General features: G+C 42.0%; 1 protein-coding gene across 1 annotated transcript in view; it reads right to left on the bottom strand.

Moving 5' to 3' along the window:
- Positions 1 to 9,649, bottom strand: part of LOC109921420 (striatin-interacting protein 2-like) — a 36,855-nt gene extending 27,206 nt beyond the window's left edge. Inside the window, exons 1-6 of the mRNA XM_020521457.2 lie at positions 9,541 to 9,649; positions 6,343 to 6,412; positions 3,661 to 3,735; positions 2,212 to 2,346; positions 1,287 to 1,407; positions 587 to 655 (exon numbers count right to left, since the gene is read on the bottom strand). Coding sequence (XP_020377046.1) covers positions 587 to 655; positions 1,287 to 1,407; positions 2,212 to 2,346; positions 3,661 to 3,735; positions 6,343 to 6,412; positions 9,541 to 9,618 — 548 coding nt within the window. The 5' untranslated portion in view covers positions 9,619 to 9,649. The remainder of the gene's footprint in view (positions 1 to 586; positions 656 to 1,286; positions 1,408 to 2,211; positions 2,347 to 3,660; positions 3,736 to 6,342; positions 6,413 to 9,540) is intronic.
- Between the last annotated feature and the right edge of the window lie 7,896 nt (positions 9,650 to 17,545).

Raw genomic sequence — 17,545 nt, 5'->3', positions numbered from 1 at the left:
AACAAGTGTCAGGGCCATGATAAAACAGGCATCATATAAACACCCTACAGTACTGCATTAACTAAGTTGCTCTGGGATGACAATGAATGAAAGCTTATCTCTACAGTCAGCAGGAAAATATAGAATTAAACTTCTTCCTTACTTCAACGGGCCACAATGATCAGTGGGCAGGTATAGTAGCCAGACTGCATCAACCAGAGCAGGTGGTTTGACCCTGGTCAGTTCACAAGAATGCCATTAAAACTGGCCATTGGATCTGCCACTCAGCAAACACATTGCCCATTATCAGGCTGCTACCCAGGCAATCCTACTGGAGACTGAACATGTATGGATGCCTGAATTGGGTGAGTTAAATAGTCTGGCAATAGTCAGCTCATGGCACACATGGAGGAAGTGGATGTGAGCAAAGTACCAGGTGGTGCCTTAGAGCACAGTATGAGCTAATACCTCCAGAACAGGAGATGGAATAGACACAAGGAACACACATAGCCAACAATTAGAACGCGCCTCCATGGGACAGAGATTGTGGTTGCCATGTCTTGCAGGAGGACTGATGTAATTAGGAACGGGTGTGCAATCCCCTCACCTCAGTTCAGTGCTATCCGCTAGGGACATGGCTGGTTTTCGCAGGGAACTGCTGCATGTCTGGCTGTTACTGCGTACAAACAGAAGAATAGTTAGATCCAACTGCATACTTCCATTAACAAGGTGACAGTTATAAACTCTACGGTATTTGCAGAATACAGCCAATTCTCTGAGGTTGTCCACTGGCTCAGTTTGGCATGAAACAACAGAACAAGTCAAAGTTGCCAGATGCAAGCTAGGATGTGTATCTGATCACAACTACAATAGTTCAGAGATATATAAATGAAGGAGGCCAATGGGCCTATCTAATACATTCTTCTTTAGTTGTCCCCATCAGAGCATCAAACTTCATAAACACCAAAGTTCATGCTTTCCTTGCTCTACCAGAGACCATTCTTGGTCCTGGCCACTTCTTGTCTGAAGAAAAACTCTCTAACATCAGTTCAGAATTGGTCTTTCACCAACTGTCACTCACAGTCCCTTTCACACATTTGAGGAGAACCTAGTTGCCAATTATCCACTCTTTAGGGTAGAAAGTCCTCTTTATTAGGCTTGTGAAGCACGTATCCCAGCCTACAGCTTTACTGGACCCCATCCTGAATTAGTTTCCACTGGGCTTACAAGCTTAATTTGACTTCACGCTGAAAAGTTATCAATTGACAGATCATCACAACCACCAAGAGGTTCTCTCCTTCACTCACTCAATCTCCATGTTGAGCAGCTCCACTAATGTCCCAAACGTGCCCATTTCATAGAGAAGGAAGACATTGTAACGAGCCCAATGTATCACTTCAGTTTCTGTGTAGCAGTCATCAAACACACCTAATGAAGAATTAAAGCAGAAGAGTCAAGTCCTGCAAGCAGGATGAAAAGACACTGGTTTAATTTTTGTTTCTTATGGGGAAGACAACTTCAATCCCTTCTAATATTTTAAATTGCATGTGCTTTGCTGTTTGCAATGTGCATACATTTACATTTTCTTGCGTAGTATCCAAAGGGTGGCAGTTTGAGAATAGTCCAAGCAGTACTTTCTGGATACACTGAAAGAGAGCGTGCAGTTTACTGATCAACAATGGATATCATGTCAGTTCTATGGGTGTGGACTGATCTGTAATTCTAGTCTCAAGGGTTGATGTCAAGTGTTTTCAAATCATTGGCAAGCCAAGTTCCTGTATTGTCAAGTTCAGGGAGGTGGGGGAACGTGAAGATCACAAATACTTTGCATACGTAACGTGAGGTGGATTTGACAATAGAGACTACTGCGTATTCATATCTTATTATTTATATGTATGTATATGAAGTGTGATTAGTTAAGGTGTTAGACATCCTTGTGCAGAGCTAAGGCTTCAGGTCTGTGTTTTATACAGCTTAACATTGGTTTAAATCACACTGTTGGTTAATGTCTCCACTGGATTTACACAACATATGAATTAGCAGCAGAGGTAGGTTGTTTGCCTCCTCAAGTCTGCTCCATCATTCAATAAGATCACAGCTGACTGGATTGTGGCTACAACTCCAAATTCCTACCTATGTCCAATACCTTTGACTCACCTGTTGACAGAATAGTGATAGCCACAGAAGTTAATTCAGAAATGAAATGAGTAGTACTGTCCCATTACCAATTACCTTGGGCCAGATAAAGAATGGCTCTGGCAAATTTAAGTCTCTTCTCCCTATTTATCACCTCCAATCCATCCAGCAACCTCATCAAGTAGGATTTATGCTCATCTTCTTCCAACTCTACCCATTTCTTGCCCTTTCCTGGAAAAGACAAAAAGGTATTAAATTTTACTGATGCCAACATTCACATTCCTCACCCCCTCCAAAATTCCATCAAGGTAAACAAGCCCCTCTTGGTCCCCAAAGGTTTTCAGATCAATTTGATCCATTCCCCAGGGAACAATGTGATCACTAATTTTCAGAATTTGAGACAGCAATAAAAAAAACTAAACAGAAATGTGATTGGGGTGAAACTTGCTCTGTTAAACCTATTACTCACTCCATAAAAATGTCATATGTATCATGTAACTGGAATCTACTCCCTACGGTCTTTCTCCTCAACCACTAGGATGATGTTAATTGGCCTATAGTGAACTGGGTTCTTGGGGAGTGTGTGTGTGTTTATTAGACACGTTGAGACTAACAGAAATTAATCGGATGAACCTAGTGGAACATGGAGCATTGCACAGGCACTGTGGTTGGAGCTAACCTTATTGAACTGGAGGTTCAGTAACCAGTGATGCAGTCAATGGCACAACCTATTGTGAATTATGGTATAAATCTCCATCTATAACAACATGCACTCTACAGAGTAAGTGGCCTAAAATGACAGTGATACAGAAAGGGTGCACAGGAAAAGGTAACCTAATCAAATGAGGTAAAAAAGGAAATGACAGGAATTAGGAAAATAAGTAGAATTGCTGAAGGACTCAGTCCATCTGTCCTCAAAATCCCTAAAAAGGTTCAGCTCATAGAATAATGCAGCACATGTGGTGGTCATTTGGCCTGTCAAATTCTACACTAGCTGTTTGTAAGAGGTATCTAATATTCCCATACTCCTTTGCTTTTCCCGCACCATGCATTATTACCTTTCAAATATTTATTGAATTCCCTCTCAAAAGCTATTATCGAATCAGTTTTGATCACTTTTTCAGGTTATTTCATATCAAAACATCTCACTAGGCAAATAATTTCTTACCTCACTCTGGCTCTTTTACCAATCAACTTAAATCTGTGTCCTCTTGTTGCTACTCATTTCTCTAAATGGAAATACTTTCTCATCTATTCTATCAAAACATTGAAATCAATGAAATCTTTGTTTAATCTTTTCTGATCTTTGAAGGAGAAATCTAACTTCTCTCCCATCTCTCCGTGAAATTGAAGTCCCTCATTCCTAGTAGCATTCTAGTCATTGTCATCAAAAGGTGCTTACAGGAACATTGATCTCCAAACTTCCGCCTCTTCACTACAGTCCTGGGATATTGACTTGCCCCAAATTCTTACTCACACAAATCTGGCAATTACACAAAAGGTTTTATAAGGACCCGGTTTCTAACCCGTGCAATTGTCTATTACCATGTATTGCAAAATCCTCTTCAAAGCAATCCCTGTTAGCAGCAAATTCAGGCTCTTCAGTGTAACTGTAAAGCTCTGCAGAAAGAGAAAAGAGGAATGGTTGTTCAACATAAATATCCTTTTTTAAAGGAGAGATAAACTTGCATTGGCAAATGTTTAGTAAAGGATCACTCGGCTCATTCCTGGGATGATGAAATCTTCTCAAGGAAAATTCAGAAGGATGGGTCTACACTCAATCGAGTTTAGCAAAATGAGAGATGATCTTATTAATTACATTACACTACTTTTAAAATGTATTAAAATATACAAGATTTTGAGAGGGTAGGTGCTGGGACAATGGTTCCTCCTGTAGGAGAATTTATAACTACAGGAGACAATTTGAAAAGAAGGAGTCTCTCATTTAAGACATAGATGAGGAGAAATTTCTTCTCTCGGGGCTCACTAGTCTTTGGAATACTCTTCACAGAAAGCAGCGAGGCTGGGTCATTGAATATATTTGAGGATGGGTCATTGAATATATTTAAGGCTATGTTAGACAAATTTTTGATCAACAAATGAATCAAGGAATCATAGAACAGTCAGGAAAGTAAGGGCCACAATCAGATCAACCACGATCTTACTGAATGGCTGAGCAAGCTCAATGGGCTGAGTGGCCTACTTTTGTTTCTATTTCCTATGACGTTAACATCATGCAGTGCGTCTGCAAGTTTCCTCCACATCATTCACTTCTCAGCATTGAAATCTTTTTGCTAAATTATAGTTTAAGGTTTAACTTTGAGGTTTCTACATCAACTTCTCCAGTATGTTTTTAAACGTCAATTTTCTCTTTTTCAATTAATTTTTAACATTTATTTTTCAGGAATTCATCTTTGTCTCTCCACTTAACCACCTCCTTACATCTGATTATGTTAGTGGCTGTGTTATTGGACTAGTAATTGAGATACTTCGATCAATAATCCAGAGACACTGATATAGACGTGATTAGGAAAATTTGAGGATCTGCATTCTACTTTAAAATATCTTGGAATTTAATAAATGGTTTCTGTATAAATAACCACAAAACTGCCCAATTATCAAAAAACCTAAGCCTTACCCAGTCTAGACCTATATATGACTCCAGTCCTACACCAACATGGTTTATTCTTAACTGCCCTTTAAAGCAAGCATTAGATTTCTACAAACAGACACAGCAGCTGAAGGAAAAGGCACCTTCTCAGAGCAACTGGGATAGGCAATAAATACCAGCCTTTCATTTCAAGACCCACATCCTTAAAATCAATGGGACTCCCTCAACTGTCAGAAAGGATTCAATCCCAGTCCTTGGAACTCATGAAAATTGAGACTAATTGCTTATCTTTCTCCATATCCTCTCAGCTCACACCCAGCTCCAAATTTGCACCATTCCATAGATCCTTCCCCAACGTCTGAGATCTTGTGCTTCCATGACCACCCCAAACTATCACCCTGCACCTCTGTGATGATAACCTCATCTTAAATCAAGCTTATATTTTAGAGTTTCCTCGTTTAACCTCATAGCCACCTGCTTCCTTATTCAAATTACTTCAGTCCTGTTTCTATCCTTCTTTTGACACAAAATGACTGACAACATTGAGTGTGACTGTGGCCTGTTGTTACTGCTGGATCTCATTCTTTTTACAAACATCACACTCCTCAATGGGGGTGGACTGAAGGGTACATTTGAGTGGCATAAACGTTATGGCTTCCACTCTACTTTTCACTGTAGTCCATAGATCTCTTGGAAGTGTCTCCCCCTGCCATATATTTACCCGTGGTTTGTTATAAAATTCCTTTCTCGGCCCCTCCTGTTTCTCAGTTACATATAGCCTCTCAGCAATATCACTAACAGGCACGAAGGCAGCATTTATATATACGTAGAACTGGACAGCACAGGAACAGACCTTTCTGCCCACCATGTCTACACTGACCATGATGCCATTCTAAACCAATGCTTTCTGCCAGCATGATAGCTCTCTCCACCACTGTTGGAAATTCTGTCTTTCAGAGGAAACATTAAACTAAGGTGCTGCTACCCTGACATGCAAGAATAAAAAAACTTCTACTATCCTAGTCAATGCTACATGTTCTGGAACTAACTCCTAAATTTCTGTCCCTTTCCTCTTTGGATAGCTCTTTCAAACCTCCCTCTTCAACAAAACTTTTGGTCAACTGTCTTAATATTTCCATACATGACTTGATGACAGAGCCCTCCTGAAGTGGATTGTGACTACGCCCACATCAAAAGGGCAATAGAAATGAAAGTTTATCCTGTCATTTATCACATTGCTGTTTTTTGGGATCTTGCTGTGTGAATATTGGCCATCACGTTTGGCGTGTTATAATAATGACTTTATTTCAAAAGCCTTTCATTGACTGAAGTGGCTGGGACACCTCAAAAATGAAAAACATCATATAAACACAAATTCTCCCTTTCCCACAAATAGGCGGTACATGGATACAAGTTAGTTTTTCTTCTCATTCAGCACATTCATTGTTGCCAAATGCATCAGCTGGTGTGAAAACATCTCCAAATCAGCAGCATTAAAGAGATACAGGACTCACTGCAGCTGCTGAAATGAAAGGCCTTACCAAAAAATAAATTCATTTTGGTGACTGAAGCAGAATACTAAAATGTACAGAGTAGCGATGGACAAGTCATCTTACCCGACAGTTCAGCAACAATGCTGTCCGAATCTCCATATTCAAACTCTAGGTTAGGAAAATCCAAGGAACCCTAAAAATTGGAAAGAGAAGCATTCTGTTGGTTCCAGCTCTACCACCTTATGGCTTTAAAGTATTAATGACAAGTAATACATTTGACAATTTTAATTCAGGGAGGTAAGGACTGAAATTGGAAACCATTTAGTCCCTTAAGCCCATTTGTGCCCCTGCTTTAGGATCTGCACAGGAGGAACTCTTGAAGCATGCCAGCAACCTGATCATGTATGATTCATTCTAATTAAGCAATGATGTTTCTAGAGGAAGGCTCTGGAAAGTTTCTTCTTGGGCCTCAAGTATGTAAGTCAAGGACTACTGCAGAGCACGTAACTTTTATGTTTTCTGTTGTTCACTCGTGGGACGTGGGTGTTGCTGGCTGGCCAGTATTTAGTGCCCATGCCAAGTTGCCCTCGAGAAGGTGGTGTGCTGCCTTTTTGAACTGTTGTGGACCACATAGGTTGACCCACAATGCCCTTAGGGAGGGAATTCCAGGATTTTGACCCAGTTACAGTGAAGGAACAGCGACATATTTCCAAGTCAGGATGGTGAGTGGTTTGGAGAGGAACTGGTAGGTGATGGTGTTCCTATGTATCTGCTGCCCTTGTCCTTCTACTTTGAAGCGGTTATAAGTTTGGAAGGTGCAGTCTAAGGATCTTTCATGAATTTTTGCAGTACATCTTGTAGATAGTACACACTGCTGCTGCTACTGAGCATTAGTGGACGTGTTGTTAATCAATGCAGCTAATCGGGCAGCTTTGTCCTGGATGGTGTCAAGCTTCTGGGGTGTTGTTGGAAATGCACCCATTCCAGGCAAGTGGGGAATATTCCATCATACTACTGACTTGTGCCTTCTAGATGATGGACAGGCTTTTGAGAGTCAGGGGAGTTGTTCACCACAGTATACCTGGTCTTGGAGCCACTGTGTTTATGTGGTGAGTCGAGTTGAGTTTCTGGTCAATGGTAATCTCCAAGCTGCTGGCAGTGAGGGATTTAATGATAGTAACACCATTGAATGTCAAAGGGTGGTCATTAGATTATTTCTAATTGGAGATGGTCGTAGCTGGCATTTGTGTGGCACAAATGTTACTTGCCACTTGTCAGCCCAAGCCTGGATATTATCCAGATCTTACTGCATTCGAAACAAGTGCAACGTCATTCAGACATGATAAGTTGTGAATGGTGCTGAACATCCCCACTTCTGACCTTGTGATGGAGGGAAGGTCATTGATGAAACAGCTGAAAGTGTTCAGGCCTAGGACATACCCTGAGGAACTCCTGCAGAGGTGTCTTGGAGCTGAGATGACTGACCTCCAACAACCACAACTATCTTCCTATGTGCCACGTATGACTCCAACCAGCAAAGAATTTTCCCCTGCTACCCATCCAGCTTTGCTAGAGCTCCTGGATACCACACTCGGTTGAATGCAGCTTTAACGTCAGGAGCTGTCACTCTCACCTCACCTCTAGAATTCACCTCTGTTGTCCATGTTTGAAACAAGGTAGTAATGAGGTCAGGAGCTGAGTGGCTCTGGCAGAACCAAACTGGGCATCACTGAACAGGTTATTGCTGAGCAGGTACTGTTTGATAGCACTGTTGAGGACACTTTTCATCACTTTACTGATGACAGAGTAATTTGATGGGTGGTAATTGGATTTGTCCTGCTTTTTATGTACAGGACATACCTGGGCAATTTTCCACATTGTCAGATAGATACCACTGTTGTAATTGTACTGGAACAGCTTGGCTAGTGGAGTGGCATTTCTGGAGCACAGGTCTTCAGTACTATTGATGGAATGTTGTCAGGGCCCACAGCCTTTGCAGTATCCAGTACCTCCAACCATTTCTTGAAATCACATGGAGTGAACCAAATCAGTTATATTACACAGTCTGCTTCTTCTCTTGTTTATCAATTTTATGTCAATTGAAATTTTAAAAAAAACTGCCAGAAATTAATCACCACCCAAAGTGGCATTTCATCATGATATCAGTTCAGAGACTGGTAGTATCATGGAGACTAAGCTAGGTCAATAGATTTTTGTTGGATAAGGGCATTAAGGATTATGGAACATTCGTGAGTAAATGAGAATGAGATACAGATAATCCTTGATTTAATTAAATGGCAAAAAAGAGACTCCAACTGTGTGTGACTGCTTCCTGTTCCTATGTCATTTAAGCCATGACATAGACACACGGGACACGGAGGCACAGATTTTAAGGGATCACAGTGACTCGGGAAATAAGCACGTTGTCAACTTTATTTCTTTCCGGAAGTTGATTTCCTTCCAATTTCAACAACGATGCTACAATCTTCATGGCAGTCACAGGTAGAAGCTTGTTGTCCACTTCCCACCAGCCCTTAATCCCCTTAAAAAGGGACAAATGAGAAGTGACATTAATGTGACTGCTGCAAACGCAGACATTCACTCACCACTGGTGTAGTCTGCAGTAAACACAGCGAAGTAATTCATTCAGAAATTATGCACTTTATTAGCACATACTCTAATATACAGTGCAGATGTCAACTGCATATGACGTGGATCGAAGGGATACAGAGTGATACCCATATTCACCCAAAGGAGGCAGTGAGAATTCTTCGGCACAGGGTAGACAGAAGTCTGAGACACATCACTCTTTCAATCCCGTTGTGGGAGAGTTGGACAGACAGAAAAGGGGAACTAAATACAGAGGCGCAAAAACGGAAATTGCTGGAAAAACCCTGAAAGTCCGCTAGCCTCCGTGGCGAGAAAGCAGAGTTAACGCCTCGGGTCCAGCAGCCTTTCTTCATTCGCACTTCAAATGTCCTGTCGAGCATTTTTAGACAATTGGTCGTGAAAGCGCTGTACACTTTCTTAGTTCAGAATCTTGAAAAGTTGGTCAAACCCGGTTTTGTTATTAAACAGAAAACTTGAGCAGTTCGCAGACTTTGTTTTGTATGAGAAAGTTGTATGGGTCAATCCTGAACCTAGTCTGGCTTATTACCATCGCTGAGTGCCACTTGCTCCAGTTGGCGTGTGGAGCAGGATCCGAGTGACAGACCGGGAAGAAACGGCACCTGCTCTCCCTGCAAATAGCGCCTGTCTATTATTAGACACTGTCACCAGCTGGTGTCCGTCTGCGAGACCACGGCCGAAATTGATACTCACCTCCGAGTCTCTCCGCTGGTTTCGACAGAGCTCCTTAGGACGCGATGGCGGTGCCGAGCCCCCGCCCGCCGCCTCCATCCTCACGCGGACCCGACTCTCTGTTACATTCTGTAACCAAGCACCGGTGTTTCAGGTCACGCCCCACTCGCTCTTCATTGGACCCGGCTGTCCTGGAGGCGGGGCCCACGGGCTGGATCGGTCTGTGAATGGAGAAACGTGATGTCAATCCGTACAGTCGCGCGGCTCCTGGTCTCCACCCCCTCCGCGCGCTCCACTGGGAACGAGGTAACCACTCGGCCCTCTCTGGCCGTGCCAGCTCTCTGAGAGTGCTAGAAATACAAACTCAACAGATCTGGCCTCGTCTGTGGACGCAGAAAGAGAGTTAACGATTAGCATCCTACTTCTTCGGAACAGTCACATTGGACTTGCGATGTCAAGGCTATGGGCCCAGCGCTGGTAAATGGGATTAGAATATTTAAAAGAAATAGGAACAGGACTAGGCTGCTTGGCCCGTCGAGCTTGCTCCACCGTTCAATAGTATTATGTCTGATCGTACATCCATTCTGAGGAAGGGTCACCGGACCCGTAACGTTAACTCTTTTTTCCTTCACAGAAGCTGCCAGACCTGCTCAGCTTTGCCAGCAACTTTGTTTTTGTTCCTGATTTACGGCATCTGCAGTTTTTTCGGTACACCCCCCATGTTCACTTTCCTGCTTTTTCCCTGTATGCCTTGATTCCCACATTGATCAAGAATCCACTTATCTTAACATTAAATAATCACAAGGACCTCTGCCTCCACAGACCTCTGTGGCAAGGAGTTCCAAAGACTCTCAACTCTGAGAGAAGAAATTCTTCCTCAGCTCAATCTTAAATTGGCGCCCCCTTACTCTGATACTATGTCCTCTGGTCCTAGACTCTCCCATGAGAGGAAACATCCTTTCAGCGTTTACCCTGTTAAGCCCCTTAAGAATCCTATATGTTTTAACTAGCTCACCTTTCATGTATCTAAACTCCGGTGAATAAAGTCTCAACCTGGTTACCCTTTGCTCATAAAACAATCCCTCCATACCAGGGATCACCTTCATGAACCTTCTCTGAACTGTCTCCAATGAAATGATATTTTTCCTTTATGGGGCCCAGAAATGCTCACAGTACTCCAGATCTTGTCTCACCAGCTCCTTAGACAGTTGCAGTAAAACTTCCTCACTCTTATAATGACACTAAAATAGGTGGTGTATTGGGCAGTGAAGAAGATTACCTCAGAGGACAAAGGGACGTTGAATGGGCCAAGAGCAGCAGGTGGAGTATAATTTAGATAAATGTGAAGTGTTGCATTTTGGTAAAGCAAACCAGGGCAGGACTTATGCACTTAATGGTAGGGCCCTGGGGAATGCTGCCGAACAAAGAGAACTATGGTGCATAGTTCCTTGAAAGTGGAATTGCAGGTAGACAGAGTGATGAAGAAAATATTTGGCATGCTTGCCTTCATTGGTGATAACATTGAGTATAGGATTTGGGATATCATGTTGCAGGTGTACAAAACATTGTTGAGGCCTCTTTTAGAAAACTACGTCCAATTCTGGTCACCCTTCTATAGGAAGAATGTTGTTATACTTGAGAAGGTGTAGCAAAGATTTACAAGGAGGTTGCCAGGGATGGGGGATTTGAGCTATAGGGAAAGGCTGAATAGACTGGGGCTATTTTCCTTGGAGCTTTGGAGACTGAGGGATGACCTAATAGAAGTTTATAAAATCATGAGGGGCATGGATCGGGTGAATAGCAAAAGACTTTTTCCTAAGCTTGCGGAGTCCAAAGCTAGAGGACATAGGTTTAAAGTGAGAGGAAAGATTTAAAATGGACCTCAGGGGTAGCTTTTTCATGCAGTGGGTGGTGCGTGTATGAGCTGCCAGAGAAAGTAGAGGAGGCAGATCCAAATTCTACATTTAAAAGACATTGGGATCAGTATATGAAGAAGAAGGATTTAGAGAGATATGAGACAAATGCTGGCAAATGGGACTAGATCAGATTGGAACATCTGGTGAGTGCTGATGTGTTGGACTGGAGGGTCTGTTTCTGTGCTATATGACTCTAACCACCTCAAAATAAGGGCCAACATTCCATTAGCCTTCTTGATTACCTGCTGCACCTATGTACCAGCTTTCTGTGTTTCATGTACAAGTACCCCCAAGTTTGGTGGTTGTTTTTGACTAGGACAGTCTTGATTGGCCGAAGTACCTTTTTCTGTACTGTAGACCCCTATGAAGCTGAGTTGATCTAATACAGTGCTATGCACTCAAATAAAAGCAAAACACTGTGGATTCCTGAAATCTGAAGTAAAAACAGCATGTGCTGGGGAAACTCATCAAAGCTGGCAGCATCTGTGGAGAGATAGAAAGATTTAATTGAACTTCAATTCGGAAGAAGAGTCACATCGGCAGAAGAAGGCTCGAAACATTAACTCTATTTCTCTGCTGATGCTGCCACCCCTGCTGAGTTTCCCCAGCACTTCTGTCTTCATTTTGGGTTACCAGCATGTCCAGTAGTTTGCTTTTATTTTAATAAATCCTAGTCCCCAACTCTGCATGTTTTCCCGTTCAGTTTCTTCTCCAATTTCCTTTTGAGAACGACACTTGAATCTACCTCCAACCTTTTTTCATACTGCTGCATGGGAAAATGAAAAAAAAACCTTATTCCACTGTTGGCTCTTCTTTCAATTACCTTCTACTAGTATCCTCTTCTTCTCAATTTTTCTTATGTGAAACTTCTTTTTTTCCATTGTTTATATCCCTCATGATTTTATGACTCCAGGGTTAATGTGATGATGGTGACAAGTTAACAACTTATTGAGGGCTTGCAAATTGCTGTGGCAACATGCATTTTTACATGTCGTATCCTGGAACTATTTATAGTAATGGTAGAGGATCCAATATTCTTTCTGACATGGCACTAAGGATTTCTTTTGTTCTTGCAACCTACAATTGGCATGTTTTTAAAGGATCTGCAGGTTGACATTCAACTGTTTGCATGATCAACGTATTTTCCTTGGCCATCAAATCCGACTCTAGGTCTTCAACCTGCAACTTCTGGCTCCAATTACCCACAATGCCAGAATAACTCTAGGGTTTTCATGTGGGGCTTAAAAGTAATTGTTTGATTCCTTTTGTGCTCGTTGTTGTCATCTCTGTAGGAAATGTCAATAGCCAAACAAAGTACATTGTTTTCCCAGCATTAGGAATATATGATCCATTTGAAACTGAAGGACAGTGCCAAGTGCTTACATACAGAAAATTCCACTTCCTGATTTTTGCTGAGTAACAAGCTGTTCAATTGTGAGCATCATGCCCAAGCTTAGTCCTGCTCTCGCTAACATTCGCACCTCTCTCCAATAATGCTGCATCTGCTAGAAAGTGGAAAATGGGGACAGAAAAGAAAATGTTAAGAAAACTCGGGAGTAGGCAGGCAGCTTCTGAGGAGAGACAGGAGTCAAACAACATTTCAGATTTAAACACTTCATCAGGACAGTCCATACAATTGTCCCCATCCTCCCGAACTAGAGAGCCATTAACTGTCCAAAATTTAGAGATGCTGATGGTAATTATATTCTGATGTGACATAAATCAGTTAATTCAGTACATAATCTTGAGTTCAAACCACATCTTCGCTCATACATGTCACTGGACTATTAATCACATTTGTTTTTATTCATTCTGACAACGTTGGCTTATTTAGTGCCCATTCCTACTTGCCATCAAGAAAGTGATGGTGAACTGCATTCTTGAACTACTGCAGTCCACTTCGTGTAGTACCCCCATAAACCTGTCAAAGAGGGAATGCTACGATTTTCACCTTACAACATTGAAGGAACAGTGATAAATTTCCAAGTCAGGGTAACGACTGACTCGGAAAGGAAATTGCATGGGGTGTGCGCTACTCTATACCTGTTGCCCTTGTCCTTATTGTTGGCTGTAGGTTTAGATGATGCTTTCTAAAGACCTTTAATGAAGTGTAACTTGTAGATGGTACACTGTCACTACTGTATATCAGTGTATCAGTGAATATTTAAGGATGTTGTGCCAAACATGTTGCTTTATTCTGGATGTTGTAAGGGTTTTCGAGTGTTGTTGGAGCTGCAACAGCTAAATAAGTGGGGAGTATTCTGTCACTCTCCTGACTTGTGCCTTGTAGACGGTGGACAGACTCTAGGGAGTCCGGAAGTGATCTAATTGCTGCAGTGTTCCTAACCTCTAACCTGCTCTTCTAACCACAGTATTTACATGACTGGTTCAATTCTGTTTCTGGCCAATGGTACCTCACAGGATAGATATTGATGGGTTCAGCCACAATGATGTAATCAAATGTAAAGGGGACAATGGCTAGATTTTCTCATTAGAAATAGTCATTGCCTGGCACTTGCATGGCATGAATATTAGTTGCTACTTTTCAGCCCAAATCTGAATATTATCCAGTTCTTGCTGCAGTTGGTCATGGACTACTTAAGGGGCAACAAAGGGTTGCTGGACTCAAAGTGTGAACTCCATTTTTCTCTCTACTGATGCTGCAAAACCTGCTGTGTTTCTCCAGCGTTTTGTTATTGTTATTACTCAGCAAGTGTTGTTTGATTGCATTGCTGAGGACTCCTTGTGTCACTTTACAAATAATCAAGAAATGACTAATGAGGCAGTAATTGGCTGGATTGGATTTGTCCTGCCTTTTCTATATAGAACTTACCCATATTTTCAGGAAGATGCAAGAGTTATGACTCTACTGGAATAGCTTCACTAGGGGTGTGGAAATTTCTGGAGCACAAATCTTCAGTACTATTGCTACAATATTGTCAGAGCCCATTGCCTTTTCAGTACCCTGTGTGCTTTCAATTATTTCCTTATATCATGACGGAATCAAACTGGCATTTGTGAAGCTTTAAGCCTCTAGAAAAGGCTGAGATGGATCACCTGCTCAGCCTTTCTGGCTTGAGATTGTTGCAAATACCATAGGCTTATCCTTTACACTGGTGTGCTGGGCTTCTTCCATTATTGAGGATGTGGATATTTCAGGAACCTCCTCCTCCTATGAGTTGCAGGACAGCAAAGCTTTGATGTCATCTGTTGGCTGTGGAATCACCTAGCGGTTTAGAACTTGCTGCTTAAGATTATTTGCATGCCAAACAGCATGTGTTGTAGGTTGATACCTAACTTTTAGGTATGTCTAGTACTGCCTCTGACATGCCTTCCTGCACGCTTCATTGAACCAGACTTGATCTGCTGGCTTCATGGTAGTAGCAGATTAAGGATATACTGTGCCACGAGTTTGCAGATTGCATTGGCATACAATTCTGTTGCTGCTGATGGCCCACAGCACCTCATGGATGCCTGGTCAGGAGTATGCTAGGTCTATTTGAAATCTCTCAATTAGCACAGTAGTAGTACCACACGCAATGGAGGAAATCCTCAACGTAAACTGTGTGGTGTCTTTCCTGTCACTACTGTCTTGGACAGATACATCTGCAGCAGATTTGAGGGGACAAGGTCAAAAATATTTTTATCCCCTCATTTGATCCTTCACCACCCACCGCAGACCCAGTTGAACAGTTAGATCCTTCAGTTTAGTCAGTTGTAGTGATGCCAAACAACTGTTAAGTGTGGATGTAAGGGTCATCCACCCAAAATACATTCTGTACGTTTGCAATACTCAATGTTTCCTCCGAGTGATATCCAAGATGGAAGAATACTAATTCATCAGCCAAAGTTGGCGATGGTACCTCGTAATCAGGAGATTTCCTTGCCCACATCTGACTGATGCCATGAGATTTTATGGGGATCAGAGTCAATATTGAGGACTCCTAGAGCAACTCCTTTATTACCAAACATAGCTATATGCACAAATAACCACTTAAAGATTGTGACAACTCTGCATTCACTGCTTCCCCCACCTTCTCAGATAGAGGAGATAGCATAGTGATATTGTTGCTGGAATAGTAATCTAGAAATCCAGGGGATGGTCTGGGGTCCTAGGTTTGAATCCTTCCATAACAGATAGCGAAGTTTTAAAAAAAATCTGAAATTCACCATCTAATGGCCACGTAATATTGCCCATTGTCGCAAATATCCATCTGGTTTGCTCGTACTTTAAAGGAAATCTGTCATCTTTACCTGACCTGGCCAACGTGAGTCCAGACCCATAGAACATAGAACATTACAGCACAGTACAGGCCCTTCGGCCCTCGATGTTGCGCCGACCTGTGAAACCAATCTGAAGCCCATCTAACGTAAACTATTCCATTATCATCCATATGTTTATCCAATGACCATTTAAATGCCCTTAAAGTTGGCGAGTCTACTACTGTTGCAGGCAGGGCATTCCACGCCCTTACTACTCTCTGAGTAAAGAACCTACCTCTGACATCTGTCCTATACCTATCACCCCTCAATTTAAAGCTATGTCCCCTTGTGCTAGCAATCACCATCCGAGGAAAAAGGCTCCCACTGTCCACCCTATCTAATCCTCTGATCATCTTGTATGTCTCTATTAAGTCACCTCTTAACCTTCTTCTCTCTAACGAAAACAGCCTCAAGTCCCTCAGCCTTTCCTCATAAGATCTTCGCAGTAAGACCCACATTACTGTGTTTGATTTTTAATTGTCCTCTGAAAGGCTGAGCATGCCATTCAGTTCATAAGCAATTAGAAAGTGGTAATAAATGCTGGCACAGCCAGCAACACCCACACCCCATGAACAATTTGAAAATAAAAACATCAAAAGTACTAATTGGCTGTAAAGCACTTTATGATGCCCATTAAACGTGGAAGATTCTGTATATATGCACGTTTTTCTCTTTTTATTATTACTTAACACAAAAGTGTAAAGACTTCAATCGGTTGTTTCTCCAAATATCAGGTCAGACATCATCAGCTAGTACTATGAATAGGCAGATAATTAAGAGGAAAATTAAGCCTCCTGAATGGACTCACCTCCACACAGTCTTTAAACTGTTTTGCGATCTTGCCCCAATTTCAACATTGCCTGGTAGCTGTGCTCCAGCAGCTCATTGTAGTATTTAATGAGTATTCTGACATCATCTGGATCTGCTCAGGTCTTTCTGCCAAACACCAAAATCTCTGCATCTCTTCCCCACCCAAACTGCAGGCTGAATTCCAGTTATGAAATGAACAGACTGTTATTCATTTATTATCAATCTGCTTTCCCACTCGACATACAGGGACAGTACTGATGGACTCTCAAATATCAGAGTTGAAATCCCCAGAGTTTGTATTCTTTTAAACTAAAAGAAAATAAAGCTTCATCAACACTGTCTCCAACAAACACATACTCCCAGGACAGGTGCAGCACAGGGTTAGATATAACTACCTCTACTCATTTAAACTGAAATTAAAGCTCACTGTACACTGTCCCCAACATCCTGGGACAGGGACAGCATGGAACTAGATAGAGTAAAGCTCCCTCTATCCTTTTAAATGGAGAGCAAAGCTCTGTTTACTCTTTGAAACAAATTAAAATTCCCTCTACACTCTCCCATAAAACATTCCCAAGACAGGGACAGCATAGGGTTAAATATAAAGTAAAACTCACTCCATTCTTTTAAACTGAAAGTAAAGCTTCCTCAACACTGTCCCCTTGCAGGACAGGTACAACACGTCCCAAGTTTCTATTCCTAGACTGCACCTCTCAAGCAAAAAGCAGAAACAAACATCAACAGTTTATTCAACTTTGACTTGTGAGCTTGAAGGAGCTTGCTGTTTGAAAACAAAGATATATTCAGAATCTAAGTGAGCTGTCACTTTTTTAAACAGGAAGGAACATGACCCAGAGATAGTAGGAACTGCCGATGCTGGAATGAGAGATAACAAGGTGTAGAGCTGCATGAACACAGCAGGCCAGGCAGCAGAGGAGCAGGAAAGCTGACGTTTCGGGTGTGGACCCTTCTTCAGAAATGGGGGAGGGGAAGGGAGCTCTGAAATAAAGAGAGAGAGGGGTGGCGGTGATAGAAGG

The sequence above is a fragment of the Rhincodon typus genome, chromosome 22 (assembly GCF_021869965.1).
Source record: "Rhincodon typus isolate 14 chromosome 22, sRhiTyp1.1, whole genome shotgun sequence".
Taxonomy (NCBI): domain Eukaryota; kingdom Metazoa; phylum Chordata; class Chondrichthyes; order Orectolobiformes; family Rhincodontidae; genus Rhincodon; species Rhincodon typus.
Note: the sequence above shows the minus strand (reverse complement) of the source record. Positions and strands in the feature narration are given on the sequence as shown.